This window comes from Daphnia pulex, chromosome 11 (genome assembly GCF_021134715.1).
Source record: "Daphnia pulex isolate KAP4 chromosome 11, ASM2113471v1".
NCBI lineage: Eukaryota > Metazoa > Arthropoda > Branchiopoda > Diplostraca > Daphniidae > Daphnia > Daphnia pulex.
The window spans coordinates 939,103-957,875 of record NC_060027.1 but is presented as its reverse complement, the minus strand read 5'-3'; the positions used below and the strand labels follow the sequence as shown (position 1 = coordinate 957,875).

The following is an 18,773-nucleotide window of genomic DNA, read 5'->3' as shown; positions in this document are numbered from 1 at the left end:
ACCCGTAATGTACACAATGTTGGACAGTCTACTTGGATGCGGACTCAGACTCTCATTATCTGCGTTTGTATGAAGTTTTTTTAAATTCAGCGGGCTTCAAAAAATCAATAAACTAAGAAATCGGCGGGAAATAATATGCTAATCGGGAAACGTTTGTCGTCTGCTGCTTTGTTCGATTTTGCATTTCTCGGTGCCCCTGTTTTGTGGAGCATGTTTAAAACAGAAACTAGTTGAAATAAAAGTAATTTAAATGTTGGCAGTCTTGAAATCAACGAGATGCCTCTACCAACCGTCTTTCATGTCAAATTTTAAATACCAGAGAAGATGCTCAACAACAACACACCGATCAACCATTTTTGCGTTATCGTCAGGTTTGTTGCAATGACATTTATGTACGACTATTTCCCCATTTAATGCAATGTTCTATTATGAAGGTTTAAGTAAAAGTGCAATTGCTGTGATTCGAGTATCTGGGCCCAAAAGTCTGGATGTTATCCACAGAATGACGAGGAGAAAAAAGGACAGTGTTATTCCACGAAAAGCATTACTCTGCAGAATAGTGGATCCCAAAAATGAGGAGATGTTGGACAATGGACTTGTTTTATGGTTTCCCCAGCCACACAGCTTTACAGGTGAAAATTCTGTAGAGCTGCACGTGCACGGTGGTGTTGCTGTGGTTTCATCTGTAATTAATGCTCTCCATAAACTCCCTGGGTTTCGATTAGCTGAGGCAGGTATCAGTGTTTAGTACCACATTTCATTGCACAGTTGCTCATTGTTTGTTGTTTCCACAGGGGAGTTCACAAAGAGGGCATACCTAGCAGGAAAACTTGACGCAACAGAAGTGGAAGGGTTGGCAGATTTGCTACGAGCTGAAACTGAAACTCAGAGGCGTCAAGCCATCAGGCAGGCCACAGGAGAGCTGGCAGGATTGTACAATTTGTGGAGGACTCGAGTCCTCACTTGCATGGCCCACTTGGAGGCTTTTATTGACTTTGGAGAAGATCAAGATATAGGAGAGGAAGTACTAGGCACATTGAGGAATTCAGTTCAGTCTTTAAAGGCCGAGGTCGACAGCCATTTAAACGACAACAGAAGGGGAGAGAGACTACGCAGTGGCGTAAAAGTGGCAATCATTGGCGAACCCAATGCTGGAAAGTCATCATTAATCAACATACTAGGTAATTGATTCAAAAAGTCTCATAAATTCACTCAACTATGACTAACATTTTATGTTTTTTAAGGTCGTAGGAACGTTGCCATCGTTTCTCCTCACGCCGGAACAACACGGGACGTTTTGGAAATTTCACTAGACATTGGGGGATTCCCCGTTGTCTTATGCGACACGGCCGGTTTGAGACATTCCGTTGATCCGGTTGAAAATGAGGGACTCAGACGAGCTAGAGAAGCAGCTGCCACTGCCGATTTGGTGATTATTGTCATGGATGCTTCTAGAGGACCCGAAAGTCTGTGGCAACAGCCCGTAAAAGACTTGATCCGCCACGAGTGCGAACGTCTCAACTTATCATTCAGTAAATTAATTACCAACTAATTCTCTTTGATTCGCCAGTAATTTGCAATTAACTCTTTACAGATGCTGAAAACAACTACCTCGTTTTATTAAATAAACTCGATCTCGTCTCACCAAACGTAAACCGTCCGCCGGAATTGTCAGCCATTTCGTGCAAAACCGAAAAAGGTTTGGGAGAATTTCTGGTCCACCTGGAGGGCAAACTAGCGGAATTGTGCGCCAATCCGTTGCAGGAATCCCCGCTGATCACCAGTTCCAGGCAACGCCATCACGTTCAGTTGGCCTCGGGACATTTGGAGAAGTTTCTCGACATCGTGGAGCATCAAGGCGACCTGGCCCTGGCCGGCGAGTACCTTCGCCGATCGGCCAATCAACTGGGCTCCATCACGGCCCGTGGCAAAATCGACACGGAAGAAATGCTCGACGTCCTATTCCGATCCTTTTGTATAGGAAAGTAGCTGCACTGGCAAATAAAATAGGTAATACCTCGTAAGCCAATCCAAATTCATTTGAAAGATTTCAAAAGAATATGGAAGCCCTTGAAAGACGATCTCGCCCATACATTCCGTCTCTGGTCTGCCGGACGACTCCGATTTCCCATAGAGTTAGCTAGGCGATATCAAAACAAATTTACGACCCAGCCGTTTTGAAATGCCATTCCACCGTTTTGTGCGTACGTGTCGCAACATGTTGGAAATGCGACACGCCAGGAATGGAATCGGATGTGTTTGTATCCTTGCAGCAGCATCTCACCTTGGGATGTTTATCGCCTTGGCAGGAACAAGTCACTTTCTAAATCGAATAGTAAACAAGCGAACATGGGAATCTGACAAGCGCTCGGTTACATCACGATAGCAACATTTAGTAACGTCGTCTACGTTTACCATAGTAATTCGATTTCTTTTCTTTATTTGTTCTTACCAAAATATTTAAGAAATTCGACTCTGGTTGTGTCTGCCATCCGGGCACTAGATGGCCTTCGTATCGACTCAAATCACCGCCAGAATTATTCCATTCCAACATATCTCCATGGATCTTTTCTGGTTGATGACATAAAAGTTGACGTTAAACAAATTTAAAAAAAAAGAGGAAAGTCAAATTGAACACGATCGTGATTTTACTCAATTTTCTTTTTTTTTTTCCGATCCCACAGAACAAAGTTGACTGACCCGACATGTACACTTATCGATTTCCCTCCTGCTTATTAAGCTAGCTGCGATACTCTGTGTGTGGCTCACTATCCGTCATCCCCCTTTTTATGGCCACGACCGTCTGTTATAATGCAGTCGTCATCGGGAAAAAGCAGCTCTCGCAATCTCGTCTTACAACTCGCGACGACACACACACAATAGCGCCGTGATTGCACTTTGCGAGATGGATCGCCATCAATGGATCTGCCCCGTTTTTTCCCCAATCGTGTAACGATAGCGCTCCGCCAACTCTCAAAAGCTTCGGCGAAAATTATACAATTCCATCATTCTGAAAAGGTTGCGCATTTCGTCGCAGATTATGGAACTCCCCCGTTGGAGCTCGACCAATGAGGTGCTGCTCTTGATGTCAAAGGAAGTTGAATGGTTGTTCAGCTTTCAGTCGTTAATGCCATTTCCAGACGCTCTATATAGATGGCACACTAAGAAGAAGAAGAAGAAGCCCTTTTGGTCTCACGAAAGTTGTGGGTCCCGATAAATCGATAGACCAAAGTCAACTCGTCAATAATTACACGAGCTCGACTTACATAACATTTTGTTTGTGTTTTGGGTTTCCTTTTATTCTCTCTCCTCCTGATTTTTTCCCTTTTTTTTCTTTGCCAATCGCTCCAGATTTGCCCCGGGAGAAAACAAAGCGTTATCACGCGGGAGTGGTGTAGTACCGAAGCCTGCGTGTGTGTTCCGGCGCTATGCCAACGACGCCCACCCTAAAATCGTCTGTATTGAGAGCGGCAGACATCTTTAGCTGCTGCTAGCTGTATCGAATCGGCTCCTGCGGTTCGAGTGTAGACAAGAACGATGACGTCACAGCGCAGGCGCGTGAATCATCGATATCCACCCGACGTGATTTTTCTCTTTTTCCATCTTACGCAGGTTTTTATTTCTTTTTATTCCGTTCAGAACGTTTTTTAAAAAACAATTTATTGATCAAACGGGAAAAAAAAGTTGTGCGTGCGTATATATACTCTGGTGTGTGGTAACCTGACGTAACATGCTTGGGCGTGATTGAATTGGATAGAGAGAGAAAAATCACGGTCACATTTGGACAATAGTAGCGGGTTGTATTGATATCTATCTACACACACCGGTGGGTACTACTACTAACTGGGTATGATATGCGCGGTGTCTATAGCGCCAGTGGAGGAGACTGTGTGTATGTGTGCTCTGATGCCTATATAGTCGTCAGCGCGTGCTGCACGAAGCAACAGATGTTTACCCGCGTTCGCCCCGCTCCATGGGCTTGGTTTTTCTGTGTTCAACAGCCTCTCTCTCTCCCTAAGTGCTTTCTCACTCTCTCCACTTTTGTTTCACTTTCTCGCCTTCCATTTAGATTCCGTTTTGGCGTGAGCCAGTCCCGGAACCCCCCCCCCCTTTTTTTCGTGACTGTATTTACTTGTCACTTGCATATCCAGCAGGGATCGACACATTCTGCTGTAAGTTCTATCCGGTTCTTTTTTTTTTTTAATTTATTTTCCTCTGATGGATTGACAATAGCGCTGGGCGGTCCGTTCAAGTATCGTGAAGAAATTGTCGCCAGTTGAATGTCCATTTTCATTTTTCTTTTTCTTTTTGGACAAACCGGTTCGATAATATTTTTTTAAAAAGGGAAGAAGGAGGAGCGACTGTTGCGATAGCGACGACGGTTGCGATAAAATTAAAAAACCCAAAAGTTGTCTAAACCAGAACGACATTTAATCTTGCGGCCAAAGAAAATATCCGGTTCAGTTTACAGAAGGAAAATGAATCGTTCAAAAAAACACAAACAAGAATAAGAGAGAGTCCGTTCCAGTTGAATTGTAGAGACACATCTTTATGTCAGTCGACGGGCCAGTAAAAATAAAACGTCCGAAAAATCCTTGGCATTCCCGGGTTACCCGTGATATTGCCCGTAAAAATAATTGGCCCGTGACACACACACGAAGAAGAGCGGCGGCACGACAAATCAGCCCAGAGTGGAGAACAAGCTCAACAAAGTCGTAGTAAATTGTTGTGTAGGCCTATTTTTGGGGGGAGAAACAAAAGAGATAGATATAGAACCTCCTGCCAGATCGAATTACGTGACTAAATCACTTTCCTTTGTCTTAGATATCCTGTGTCAAATGCAGAGCCAATGATGTTGTCTGGGTATATTGTATTGACGTTTGAAGAGAGAGAGTCTCTAATATCACAACTGCGCATATATATCTAGCAGCAGTCTGATGATATATTTAACCTTGTCTACATATCTTATTATAAATGCTATCTAGTCAAAAGAGGAACTGGCAGGAAATTGCTTTCTATCCCGTGATCAGTATCACATCATTTCACCGCTCCGTCGGCCGACCATCACACGGAAGAGAGACCGAAAATGGAAGATGACGCCAATGCCGGAGATGCGTGGGTCTGTCCTAACGACCGCCAATTAGCCCTGAGAGCCAAGTATAATATTATCTCATTCTTTATTTAATTTAAAAAAAAAGATTTGATGTAATTGCCCTACTTTTTAGTGACTATGTGGGTGACAACATGCGGGTTACTTATATATTCCATGTTGGACCACCCACACCTTTTTATTCACGCTGAATAATGTACATTTTATGTGTGTGTGTTACGTCCTTATATAGATTACATTTCGGGTGGTCGTCGGCTAAATCGAAACGGATCGATAGCAACGCAACGACGGCGACCAATTGCTGGCCGCCCCAGCAGCAGCAGTCGACTGGGCGCCCGGCTGGAAGCACTTCAACCATCGAACCGCTAACTCAAGAGGAACAGGAAAGGGTCTTTCAAGTCATCCAAAGGGCCGAAGAGGTTAGCGAGAACGAGCAGCTTAGAGTCGGGTAATTCTATTCCCTATTTCATATTATGAACAAGCAATACTCCACCCCTCTTCAATCGATGGGACGGACGACTTGATAATATCGTTTGTTCTTAGCAAACTTGTTGATCGTGTCCGAAACATCCAGAAGAACGCTGTTGGCGGAGACGGGGCCAACCAGTGCGGTAAGAAACGATCGAATTTCCAGTCGCCAATTAAAAATAATTTGTTTTATTTAACTGGTGTATTATATAGTTCTCTGCGGTGATTACGCCAGCGTGTTCCTCTCCTGGTCTTTGACTTCAGCCCGCCATGTCACTTGCAAAGATTGTCTAAAGGTAAAAATGATCAAATTGTAATTCAATCCCGTTTTACATTATTCAATTCCACTCTCTCTCTCTCCCGGTCAACTTTTCGGTCCAGCAACTTGGCTGTTTGTGTGTGCTGAGCACTCTGCAAGTTATATAGTAGCAACCTCCCGCCATCCAACTAATTGGTTTACTCTTGGAAAGTTGAAATTGCACCGGTTTAATCAATATTTTCGGGAGGGGACTCTCTTCATCAATTTAATCGAACCTGATAGTATAAAAAGAACTCGGTAATTTTCCTTAATTTATTCAACCGTCGGCACTTGACACTGTTGGTCTAAATGAAAAAAAACATTGGGCTTGTGTGTATTATAACAAGGCGAAACAACCCAAAAGAAAAATTTGTTATTTTATACACAGAAAAAGGGCGGCGCCGGTTTCTTATTTTGAAACAGGCGCCTCTTCAACCAAATAAGTAAAATAAAAATAAAAAAAAGGATCTTTTTATAAACACACACACAAGCAGCCAGCCAGCCCCCACTTATCTCTCATCCAATTGCGAGTCACGTCCTTGTTCTGCTGCCTCTGCAAAAAGTCCCAGCGCCTTTTCATTCGTGTAATATCACTTTATTCCGGACGGAAATAGTAGACACTCTGAGAGAGCCCCAACGACATAGCAAACCCAGCCGAACGGAATAAGTTCATCGATTTTGTTAGACTAGCACGTTACTACTACTGTACATGTTTCTTTATTTTGTTAACCTATTTTTACACACTTTTATGTGTCGTTTGAATTTATTTTATTTTTTCCTGGACTGGGTTGACCTACTTTTCTCTCCCTTAAAATTGACGCGTAGGAAAAAATCAACTTTGATTATTTTTGTTAATTGAAATGTTTTTCGCCAGCTGTTTCTGTGCGCGGGAGGCTATATCCGGTTGAAGACACGCCAGACTTGGTCTGCTAATTGGCGCCATATTCAAAGTAGATGAGAATGTCTGCTGCTGCTGCTGCTGTAGGCTACTTATTGGCTTATAGAGAAATCAATGATTCAATTGGCAATTTGACAACTGCTGATTATCTAGACCTCCCCGCTGCCATCGAGCGGGATGAATAATTGAATAATTACCGAGAAATGAATAAAACATTCAAGTTCTATCCTCTAATGCACACGGCGGGACCTCCTTTAACCATTCAATTCAATAAATGTTTGGCGGTGTTTTCACGCATTTGAATATTTATATCTCTATACTACTACTACTACTCTACGCTAGGCGGTGTGCCAGAAATGTTCGGTGGACACCTCGGTCAATCCTCGGGAACCCACTTACCTCTGCAAGTTGTGCTCGGAGCGCCGTGAAACGTGGAAGAAATCCGGCGCCTGGTTCTACAAAATCACATGAGAAGTTTACATTTTTGGACAGTCTCTCTCTCACACATACGTAACAACTTTTTAAAATTACAATATTCATATCAAAATCACTTGTTGTAACCATTCCATACGATTTGCCTGAATAGCGCAATGTCATTCTATTCCATCAAGAAATTCATGCAAATCATTTTTTCCATTTTCAAGAAAAATAACATCAATGTTAGTCTAGTATTTACATCCGGGACTCTGCTGTACAAGCGCATGTGAAAAATGTAATGGATGATGTGTATAATCGTGCAATTATGCAAGCAAAATAGAAGATATTATACACGTTTTTTTGGTGTTCTGCTCAAGTGATGGCCGTGCGTTTTAGATGACTATCGGTGAAAACGGAGAGAATAAAAAGGGACACGGGCCGAGCGGTGATGGCTGTATCTTTTATATACAAGAGATGAATCACTTCAGCTCCATCACCTTCATCCGCATCGGGATTCTCTCGTGTTCACCGATGATATCTACACACACACATGTTTGGGAGGGTGCAAGGAGAAATGTGTTTTTTTGGTAGGTAGTCGGTCATCGTCTTATCGGGCAGCTGGGCAGATTACAATCTTATGTACATTTTCCCTTACATGGGAATTTAAAAAATACTACACCCAACATTAATAGTAGGAAGCTCTTACCACCGGAAAAAATATCGATCGAAATTATTTTTTAACGAGAAATAAAAAGGGTGTCAATATGGAAATTCAATTTATGCAGATGTAGTATATAGGGAAGAAAGAAAAAAGGAGGCCACGTATAGCTGGATTGACATAATAGCCGCAATATAGTCTGGCAGAATATATATATCCCAGCACATATGCGCCGCTGCTATAAAAGAGTTAAAGAATCAGCAGAATATTTTTCTCTCTCCGCCCCAGACACAAAAGAGAGTCTGACAAACCCGGAAAGTCGTGTATCACTTTGGAAACAGAAAAGGAGGAAGACTTGATCCATGGGCGTCTGGGATCCTGGTAAATATATAAAAGGAGAGCACACGAAAGGATCTATTCCGTCAAATAGAAAATCCTGGCGCGGTCTGAGAAGAAAAAAATAAAAGAAGGGCGAATAAATAAGCCAGGGATTAAATCTATATAATATGTACAATGTCGGGGATGAAGGAGTGTATATAGTCTATCCCTTTCTATCCATCCATCCCTTTTTTTCCAACTTAAATTCCGCATCTCCTTCAAGACCGACAGTCAAATATCCTCCTGAAATTCTGGCACAATCTCGATCGATTTAGTGAAATTCCAACCGACTTGATGTAGTGCACTTTGGATCCTATAAACTCTTGGGCACACACACACAACGTGAGTCGCATTCGAGTTGCCCATCACGGAGCTTAATCTGCCGGGGCTCTTGTATGTATATGACGTCACGTAGTCCATCAAATAAATAAAAAAAGGGGGATCTACGTCGGAGCAAAAAGGGTCTCCTTTGAGCTTCTTCTTCGGAGAAACAGTTGAAAAGGCAAAAAAAAAGTTGACTATTATATAGAGCCTATAGTTGTCTGTCTTCGTGACTACATGCGCGAAATCGATTTATTGATGGGTCTCTAAGTAATACAGCCGCAGAGGCTTCACTTCTCCATGGCGACGGGCAATATAAGATGGCAACAACTTTTTCGATGAATACTACGTTAAAGGTATAAAAGAAAAATCGACTTGTATCCGAGTAAATGTCGTCCAATTATACACAGTGAGCGTGAGTGGGGGCTGCGCAGAATTTCGAAGCTATGACACACACACAGAGAGCGGGTGGCTCTGACGAAACCTTTTTGGCTAGCCAAAAACCAGAGAGAGAGTCCCGACTACATTTTTGTTTTGTCTTATAAAGGCACGTCGACCGAAAATAGAATTTCCCGAACGTTGGAGGAAAAAAAAGACGGAGAACAGCTGCTCCTTTATGTACTCAAAGTCAAACACGTGCAAAGCTGCGAGGAAAAAAAGGAACAAAGGAGAAAAGAAAAGAAAAAAAAAACTAGAGCCAATATTTATAGAAGAAATAATTTCTGGTTATCACCGAAAAGATGATGATTAAGAAATCAAAAAAGAAAACCCGATTTGTTCCTAGTTAAATTCAAAAGAGAAAACGCGCAGTGCGGAGGTTTCCGTGGCCCGTAACGGTATATACACACTATCTAGCAACATCTAGTGATGTAAGTCAGATGATATAGGCTCAGAATGTAAAATATCTTTTTGGCCCCCATCATGTGTACTAGAGATAAAAAGAGAGATGCTAAGAAAAATGATGATGATGATGACGACATGCTTCTTCTTCTTCTTCCAGGGGGCTTCATCGTTCACTCATTCGTGATATGACATTATAACCTCAATCAGAAGCCGGAGGCGGGTTACAAGTCTTACAAGTCTTCTTTATAAGGAAATATTATTCTTACCTTTTTGTTGGAGGGAAAATTTTCAGACTTGTTTTTTCGCATTTGTGCCAAACGTCGTAGAAAAATGGACTATCACGCTAACCGTCAATTACGTGAGCACAGAAAAGTTTTCCCTTTTTGGACATTTGTTATTCGTGTGGATAAGACGTGAGCATATGGTTCTTCTCTCTCTGCTGGGCAAAAAGCTAGAGAAAATAATGTGAAATAAAACATTTGGAAAGAGAGGGTGACTTTTCGTCTTCACGGTGAATCTAATTTCATTTGCTGTGTGAAATGAACACAGCGCGACTCGATTACACACTATATATCTCTCGTCTTGTATAATAAACGACACGACAGCCGAGAACGTCTCTGTGTGACACACGACGGCCTTTCTTTACTAGGAAAAGGCATCAGCATCTCATCTATCCGAAAAAACGGAAAAGTGTTTCTTATAAGGAATAATAATAAAATATATAAAAGGTTTAAAAAGACGAGTCTCGTGTTGCACCGGCGAGATCATTAAACAAGAAATCAATACCTTCTACATGCAGCACTCAGCGCTCTGGCTGCGAGTCGTAAGAAATGAACTTTCTCATCAGAGTTTCTTCTTCTTCAAGTGCTCGTGTCGTTGAAACAAACACAAAGAACTTTTAGCACTCGAGAGAGATCACTCGTTATTATGATACATTCTCCACTTGTGAAACTTCTTGCAAGAGTTTGTTATTATTATGCAAAAGGTGCGATTGCAGACGAAAACAATTCGGAGAAAAACAAGTCCCGACTTGTCACACTATTTTATGTGAATTTGTTTTTTGGTTCAAAATTGAATTTACGGTGAAACGGGAGAATTTTTTTTGTCTCGTTTTTCTTCAAAGGAAAGAAAAAAAATCTAAAGCTAAAAAGAATCGACGAAAGAGTCGTCCCTTGACGCCACACAGCAGTCGTCGTTTGGACCGGCAAGCCGACACTTCCCTTATAGTGAGAGAACACGTCGGAACATAAATAAGAGAAAACGTGTCCTCTAAAACTTTCATTACAACTCACATTTTTTAACTTTTGTGTTTTTCCTTTAACACGTCTTTCCCTTTTTTTTCTCTCTCTCTCGCTCTCTATCGATTCTTTTTTTTCTTTCATCATTTCTTCATTCCGACGCTAGATGTCGTTGATCAAGGTTAGAAAACTCGTTGACAAAGGAGCGTCGTCTGTTTTCATCACTTCACCCCATTCGCCGCTACGATTCCACCACGGCGCTGCGATCGCTACCAGACTGGCCCTCCTCGACATAAATTGTTGGTGTCGAGCTTCGTGTGCGTTAACTCCCCCCTCCTCTGCTGACAGTCGTTGCTCTGAACCAAGGAGAGAGTGTGGCGTATTGAACATTCTCCACCCCTCTTTTCTTTTCACTCCAACACACACACAAAAAGTGGAAGAATATATCTTGTTTTTTCTGTGTGTGTGTGTGGCTTCTGCGTGTCTAGCAAAATTTCCAGGTGTTTCGGGCCAAAAGAAGAAAAGAAAAGCGAAAAGCTTTTCTAGTTGAATAACCACAACAGAAAGGTGCAACAACAACAACACAGAGAGGATTACAAAGTGTTTGGGGTCGAATCAAGAACTGGACGTTTTTGGTGTTGTTTCCCCTCCTCCAGTGTGTGTGTGTGTGTGTGTAAGAGAAGGGACTCGCCTTCATCGATCGGGTGAATGTCAAACCCTGTGCTGCAGTGCCAAGGAACTCGTCGCTTTTCGTTTTCACTCTGTGCTGGCCTCCGTGCCAATATGTAACAAAAATAGGAAGCAAAGGATACTTATCTTGCTGTCATGAAGGTGTTGTGGTTGGTGCTGTTCTCCTTCGCTCTTGGTGAGAACGTGTTGATCTCTGCTTTGGCCTTTTTCCACTAACGAGCTTCTGTCTTTTGTGTGGTTTCGCAGGTGCCAGTCTGGCTCTTGACCTCCACCTCGAGGGGGCAGATGCTGGATTCTTCTTCCAGCAGAGCCTGGGCTCTTCCCAGCAGCCTCTGCTGAAATTCCCTGCACATTCCTACTCGTCCAATGCTTCTTCTTCACCTGCTGATCCCCCGCCTCTGCTCAGGGAGAGGCTGGCCGTTCTTGGACCTTCTGCTCAGCCTGGCAGGATCTTGGTCACCTACGGTCCATTTGAGGCCAAGCAGAGCCTCCCAACAAAGTACCTCACCCTGCCGTTGGAGAATGCCACTGAAGGTGGGGAGCAGGCCACTCTCATGGATGTAACAGCCCATGTGGTCAACACCGAGCTGAGGAGAGAGACTCCTGTGCTGAGAGTCCTCTTCCACAGTGGGAGGCACTTTCATTCTCCTGGCCACATTGTGGAAGACGATCCAGACAGGGGGGCTGCTGCCAATCCATCTGCTGCTGCTGGTGAAGAATGGGAGGACGAGCCCAACGGCCGGCTGATGGAAACTTGCATCGCCTTGCGAGTTCACAACCCCAACGGTGGTGCCCCGTTGACGGGCACTTGCGCCCCGCAGGGACTGGACGGCGTTTGTCTGGCCTATCTGACGCTACCCTTCGACTGGTGGGCGTCTTCACCCATTTCGCCCACATTTCCATCGCTCAACGCCGGCATTTTGGGGCTCCAGCAGCACCCCACCGTCACGGCCAAGCCCAGTAAAGCCGTCCGCAACATCGTCGAGCTCAGCTACGCCGTTTACGAGACCAAGGCCGGCCAGTGCGGACACTCTGATCCGTCAACGTCCAACGTCGGCCGGGTAGGCCATCAGAAATCCCAGCAGCAGCAACAACGGGCTTCATCTGCCAACAGTTTCCCACCGCCATCGGCCGTTTTGATCCAGCCGTCGAGACCAATCGGCTCTGTCCGTCTACTGCCCAACGTTTACGCTCCGAGAGATTTGCTGGTCCACGAGGAAGTCATTTCCCTGTCTCCGACTCTCCGTTTCATCGCCTCGGCCGCCCCACTCTACCCACACTCGTACTTTTACGTCACGGTCCTGCTGGACTCGACCACGGCCAAAGAAGAGCCCTACGCCGTCATTGTCAGGTCAGTTTTCCTTTTTCTTCTTTCCCCTCTCTCTCTTATTTTTTTCCCCTTCACTATTCTTTTGTGTTGGTGGGAAACCCAAAGCGACAGATGTTGTTATTGTTGTTGTTGTTCTGTTGCCCGTCTGATGGCTGTAGCAGAGACTGGCGGCCAAACGACTCTCTCTTACTTTTTTTTTTCGAAGGGGAAAAAAAGATTGAATAAAGCGAGTGCTGCTGCCCAGTAATGGTCATGTGGATGGAGGAAAAACGACCTCATTCATTTTTGAACCTTGCCCAGTTTTGGGTCCAACTGCCTCGGGCTGATTTATAACTCTTGCACAGGAGAGAAAAACAAAATACCGGCAACCCCAAAAGGGAGATGAAAAAATAAAAAGCCGGTCCATTTGATTTTTTTCTTCTTGAAAAAGAAATTTCCGTTTTTATTTCTTTTGGGTTGATTAACATCTCAAGTCAAACTGCCATTGGAAATCAGGCCGGCGGCGAGGATCCCTGTTCTCGTCCATCACACGGTCACCCAATAAACCCCAATGTCGTTAAAGCCCCAAACAAGCAAATAAATAAAAGAAATTTGAAATTCTCCCTGTCGATTTCCCCCCAAAAAAATATAAAACTTTTTCTTTTATCTGACGAAATCAAAACCCAACGAACCAGAAAAATAAAAAAGTTGTCGTCGCCATTGTGACACACACACAGGTGGTTCCCTTATGGCGTCGTAAATAGGAGCTTCTTCTTCTTCATTTGCGTGTGGTGGTGTGTTCACTTTTGAACTGTGTAACCACCGAAAAGGAATGTGTGTTCGAGTTGCCTTAGAGTTGATGGATAGGGGGCGAGAGTTGGGAAGGGGGGAGAAATTTCTCAGAATGAACCAGCAAATCACCTCCCTGGGTTGTGTAACTTTAGAGGGGTTTTAAGTCGTCCCCCACAAGGTTGTTCTCCTCGGTGATCAAACAGAATCCTCTCTCGCTTTTTTCGTTTATTTCTCTCTCAGTCTCTCTCGTTCAGTTCTCGGGTTTCATGGGAAGACTCACACGTGCACACACATTCTCTCTTTTTTCCAAATGATTTTGTAATGTTGCTCCCCCCCTTCTTCTTTTCAATCAATTAACGTTTTTTTGGTTGTTTTGACAGGGCTAAAGTGAAGAACGGCCTGAAAATCATTTCGACCCAGACGACGAATCCCGCATGGTCGCTGAGTTTCGATGTCAATGGCAAACACATCGCCGCCGCTGTCTCGGCCGTCCGCAACTTTTCCGTCTCGACCCAACCTCATCAGCCAAGGTTTGTGTCTGTGTGTATGTGTGTCGGCGTGGGATTGTTGTTGTTGTTCTTTGTTTTTTTATTGTTGTTGTTGTACAACGACACTGTGGGGCTTTCATTCTCATTTCCGGTTGTTTATATCTGATTTGTTTTCTATCCTCTCTACTTTTCCGTTCTCTCTCTCTCGCCATTTGGTCCTCCCGGACAGTCAGGAACTGTTTACATGGCTTCTGGCCGTCAACGTCGACCATCACCGCGATAGCTCCGAACTGGGCGACGGCGTCCGGGCCCTTTGGAGTTGGACCATACGGACGCACTCGGCCTCGCCGCCTCTGCCCTCCTCCATCTCCGGCCATCACCACCACACCAACAACAACAACAAAGAAGGCCAGCTGGACGAAGTCAAGGGCAAACTCACCAGCCGATTCGAAGTGCTGAAAGATGAGGTCCAGTCCGTCTTTCCCATCATCAAGGTGACCGCAATTCATTTCCAAAAAACGGAAACCAAACCGAATCGATAACCAATTTGCATTTCTCTTTGCGGTTTCTCAGCGCCGGGATTTGGTCAACACGGCCATTTTGACTTCACGGCAAGTCTCGGAGCCGCTCCGTGTCTTTATGGTGACGCAGGCCGGTAAAGTGGCCGACGTGACTTTACAGGCGACGTGCTCTTCCGCCGACGAAAGTGTCCTCAAGGTACTACACCGACATTTTTCAAACTTGAAGTGATTTCTCTCCGGCTGTTTCTGATTTTTTTCTTTTTCTTAAGGTGTCGTCGTCATGCACGTCCGTCTACCTGGACGGGTCGGAGGTTCGCGGCTCGACCAACGCCACCCTGGTGGCGCGTTATGGTAATGTGGAAAGCACGAGCTCGTTGACGGTCTGGGTGCCTGAAATGCCGCTGGACATTCAATTGGACGATGTCAAACTCAATCAAATCAGCGGATGGAAAGTCATGGCGACTAGCGCCGCCAGCGGCGCATCCGCCAACCAGTGCCGATTACGCTATCAGCAATCTTCCTTCGAGGTCCGCTTTGATTCATGAATCATTTATTCACATCGTTTGACCGTCAATTTCCTTACATTTCCATTGTCATAGGTTTTCGCCCGTTTCTACGCCGAGGATCACGATTCCGGCCGCGTTTCCTATCTGATATCGCGCAAAACGTATCTGCTCATCACGGATTTGGTGCGCAAAGTGATGCGCGTGGCCGATCCTCGAGTGGCCTCGCTCAAGATGACGAGCGGCTTCATCGAGGGACTCAAGCCGGGCAAAACGGAGGTCCAGGTCCTGTCGCCCATGTCGGGCCACGTGATCGCCGCCCGGGAGCTGCGCGTCCTGGCCGACAAGGTGGACGTGTCGAGCCTGTCGGTGCGGCTCATCGCCGGCCTCTCGCTGAGCCTGTCGCCCGATCCCGACCTGGACTCTTGTTTCGTGGCCCAAGTGGAGGCCAGCGACCGTCTGCACTCGCGTTACCAGGAGGCCATTTTGGATCTGACGGTGCACTTTAGCGACGGGAGCGCCTCGCCGCTGCGGTTGACTGACCGCTCCCATTATAACTTGGTGGTCGAATCTCACAACACGTCCATTTTGGCGCTGACGTCACCTGCCCGCGCCAACATTCCCAGGGTCTTGGCTCTGGGCGAGGGACGCGCCACTTTGTCGGTGACTTTCTCGTCGGCTTGCACGACCAGCCAAACAGTCGGAATAGGCGGAATAGGCGGCGACGGAATAGGCGATGCAAGTCATTCTCATCGCCAAGGACCCGCCCATCCGTTAGCGACGACAATGGTCGTGATTCAACTAGCGCTGACGGGGCATCCAGCCACCAGCGTCCAGAATGACGCACGGACCGAATCCAGCGGTCAGCTTTACACGTTACCTCAAGGTGGTCATGGCAACGGCAATCAAATCATTGGCGATTCAAGACGAAACGGAGGAGGCGGAGGAGGGAAAATGGCCTCTGCAGCAGCGACGTCGGCGGCAACCGGCCGCTTAGCTCAACCCAATCAAGGCCAGCTGACATTTTCCAAGCCGGGATCGATCGAATTCGGTGTCAATGAGAATCAACTGTCGCTAAAAGACGACAGTAACGCGGTGATGATGTCCAATGCCGGACGGGAGTTGCATCAGCATCCGGCCTATCCGTCGCACTACCCCGGCGGGTTCGGCAGTTTCTCATCGTCGAGCTTCCAGCACATGGGCCCACTGGAGATTGGCATGTACGTCCTATTAGCCATTTTCTGCGCCGCCATTGTCGTTTTTGTCGGGACGTGTATCGTTTACGCTTCGAGGGCTCGCAAAGGTCTGATCCCGACGGACGACAGCGACCAGCAGCACATCGATCGCCAAGCGCCGACGACGACGACGATCGATCCGTGGCCGTCCCTTTGGAACCGACTCAAGAAGATGAACCCCAAAGGGGGCGGAGGAGGAGGTAGTGACGAGCAGAGAGGCCGAGGAATTGCTGGAGAGGAAAATGAAGACGAGGAAGAAGGGACGGACAAGGGATGGATTTGGCTCGGCCGCTCGACACTGGACCCTGAAGTCCCCCGGCGACAACCGAGGCCATTATCGGCGACGGGAGCCGGAGCAAGACCCGTTTCGTCCAACGCGACGGCGACGGGCGCCGATGTCAGCGCCAATCGATTGAGCGGCATCTCCTACACTGGATCGGAGGTGAGCGTCCGGATTGTTGGCAGACCCAGCGGTCAAGATGGAGGCCGGCTCTCTTATAAAGCCCAGCTTTGCTTTGAGCCGTTAAAAGACGCGGCCGATGATGATGACGACGATATCGATCACGACGCCCATCATCCAAACAGCTGGCCCGGCTCGGTCGATTCAAAGACTTTCACCAAGGCCAGCAATTCGAGTCAACAACAACAGGAGCTGCTACATCATCATCCTGGGGCACTGCGGATCATCACTAATCAGCTGGCCGCTGCCGAGGAGCCGCTCCTCTTGGCCGACGTTGTCCGTCGGCCGAGCAACAATCGACGGGCGGCCAGACGCGCCAGCGAACAAGACACTCGACGCTACGCCCGCTCCTGGCTCATGGCCGGCGAGGCCGTTCCTCGTGATTTCAATTCGAATCCATCCATCCTCATGGATTCCTCCGATGCGGAAGAAGAAGAGGAGGAAGAAGAAATTCAAGATCTCGGCTGTCACGTCCCCGACGCTTTTCCCAACGCCAAAAAGAATTTGAAATTGGATCTGAGTGGCATCGACAAGAAGACGGACAGCGAGTACAACGTGGCCACGTTCCTGCGTCACGGAAGCCCGGATATCAAACAAGCCAACATCATTGAGAATCCGCGTTTCTCCCCCACGGCGTTGGCGACGACATCCGTCGAGGTCGAGGACGACGCCGAACTCTCGGCCGTCGGCGGTGAATCCGTTGAATCTCATCCGTCGGCCGCATCCGCACTGGACGTCGACTACGACCGGATCATCTCTTATTTGGGAATACTCAAAGAAACGAGCACTTGATTTTTTTTTTTTTTTTAAACAAAATCGAATTTTGTTGAATGAAAATAACAACGGAAATCTCTTCGTCCTCCCACTGGCAGAGTTCAACAGACTAACAACGCGTGTCGTGTTACGTGCGTGAGTAGGAAATCACGCTTAACGGCTATCGTTTCGTGACGGAGAAAGAGAAAAGAATCATTTGAAAACCACAAAAAAAATGAAATAATTTGGAATTTGAATTTCGGGAGGGGGAAAACAAAGTTTCTAGTCAAACATGTAAAACTTCTCTTTTTTGTTTTTGTTTTTTTGAAATTACGCGCCATTTTTATCTACCCTCACGCCTGTGTACCACCACCACCAATGTATTTGTAACCCTCTCTCAAACAAAAGCAGCTATAGCCTGAAATCTTTTTTTTTTTCTAGTTTTTTTGTTTTTCTTCTTATGTAACGATGGATAATTCCTACACACACAATGCACGCTGGTCCATCCCTTTTATACATAAATATTCCCCCCCCCCCAATGCATTTCTTTCTCCCTTTTTGTTCTGAGATTAAAAAACCTTTGTAATACGTTGTGTGCTATTATTAACTCCTCCTCCATACGATGCTTTTTATCGCCCCACCCACCAGAAGAAAAATTGTTGTTTTTTTTTTTTCATTATTATGGATTATTATTGAGAAATTCGAATCGATATCAAAGGAGGGGAGGAATATTATTATTCTTCCCTGTTTTTTCGTTTTGTTTTTTAATTTTTTTTCTTTCGAATTTTCCCAATATTTCTCGGGCTTCTCCTCATTGAGCCGTTTCAAATATCGCGCGTGTTTTTTTGTGTGTGATGTGTGTATAACAAATTGTCAATTTTTAGCACCACTCTGCGCCCCCGTTTAGCATCTCGAAACAACAACAACTAAAAAAAAACAACAACAAATAACGTGTGTCTGATTGTTTGTTTGTATGTGTGTATTATTATCCAACCAAAACCAGAAAAATTCCTCGATCGAACAAGTTATGTTTAGTTAGTAATTACACCGCCCACCTTTTCCCACGTAATCCTTCAAACATCAACAACAACAATATGGGAAGGGGGAAACGGAAATTATGTATTCATTCGCTGTTGCTTTCGTATATATTTATCACACCCAACAAATAATCAACTGACGGATTGAATTTTAAGTTTTTGTCAAAAACAAACAAAAACAAAAACCTGTGCACATTATATTGACATTTCCTCTTCTTTTTTTAAAAAATAATTTTGTCCTCCACTATATCTCCCGCGCGCCATTCGGTCGAACACTCAATACACGCATATTTGCCAATCGATTTTCTTTGTTTGTAAAAATTGTGATTTATTTGACGACTTGTAAAATGTATAAT

The 18,773-nt window shown here is 45.4% G+C and overlaps 2 protein-coding genes and 1 long non-coding RNA gene across 14 annotated transcripts; 2 read left to right on the top strand and 1 right to left on the bottom strand.

Annotated features, from left to right (window-relative positions):
* Nucleotides 1-123: 123 nt before the first annotated feature.
* On the top strand, nt 124-7,548 carry LOC124207370 (tRNA modification GTPase GTPBP3, mitochondrial-like). 12 transcript variants are annotated; one of them, XM_046604772.1, is made up of 13 exons: nt 124-371; nt 435-734; nt 795-1,181; nt 1,245-1,532; nt 1,595-1,699; nt 1,765-2,010; nt 3,352-3,612; nt 4,825-4,932; nt 4,986-5,157; nt 5,343-5,558; nt 5,654-5,721; nt 5,792-5,874; nt 7,117-7,548. In XM_046604772.1, the coding sequence occupies exons 1-7, from the start codon at nt 251-253 to the stop codon at nt 3,396-3,398; spliced, it is 1,494 nt and encodes a 497-aa protein (XP_046460728.1). In that variant the 5' UTR covers nt 124-250; the 3' UTR covers nt 3,399-3,612; nt 4,825-4,932; nt 4,986-5,157; nt 5,343-5,558; nt 5,654-5,721; nt 5,792-5,874; nt 7,117-7,548. The 12 variants fall into 12 exon arrangements, with proteins under 12 accessions (XP_046460728.1, XP_046460736.1, XP_046460726.1 ...); XM_046604780.1 differs by lacking the exon at nt 4,825-4,932 and adding an exon at nt 2,466-2,574 and having other exon boundaries at nt 2,685-3,612; XM_046604770.1 differs by lacking the exon at nt 4,825-4,932.
* Nucleotides 7,269-10,704, bottom strand: LOC124207382. The gene is made up of 2 exons (XR_006879929.1): nt 10,178-10,704; nt 7,269-10,061 (listed from the first exon to the last, which is right to left on the bottom strand). It is a non-coding gene; the product is annotated as an uncharacterized LOC124207382 (long non-coding RNA).
* On the top strand, nt 10,579-18,719 carry LOC124207368 (transmembrane protein 132C-like). Its single transcript, XM_046604767.1, has 7 exons — nt 10,579-11,494; nt 11,566-12,670; nt 13,801-13,950; nt 14,138-14,402; nt 14,482-14,625; nt 14,699-14,956; nt 15,029-18,719. The coding sequence occupies exons 1-7, from the start codon at nt 11,455-11,457 to the stop codon at nt 17,417-17,419; spliced, it is 4,353 nt and encodes a 1,450-aa protein (XP_046460723.1). The 5' UTR covers nt 10,579-11,454; the 3' UTR covers nt 17,420-18,719.
* Nucleotides 18,720-18,773: the final 54 nt, after the last annotated feature.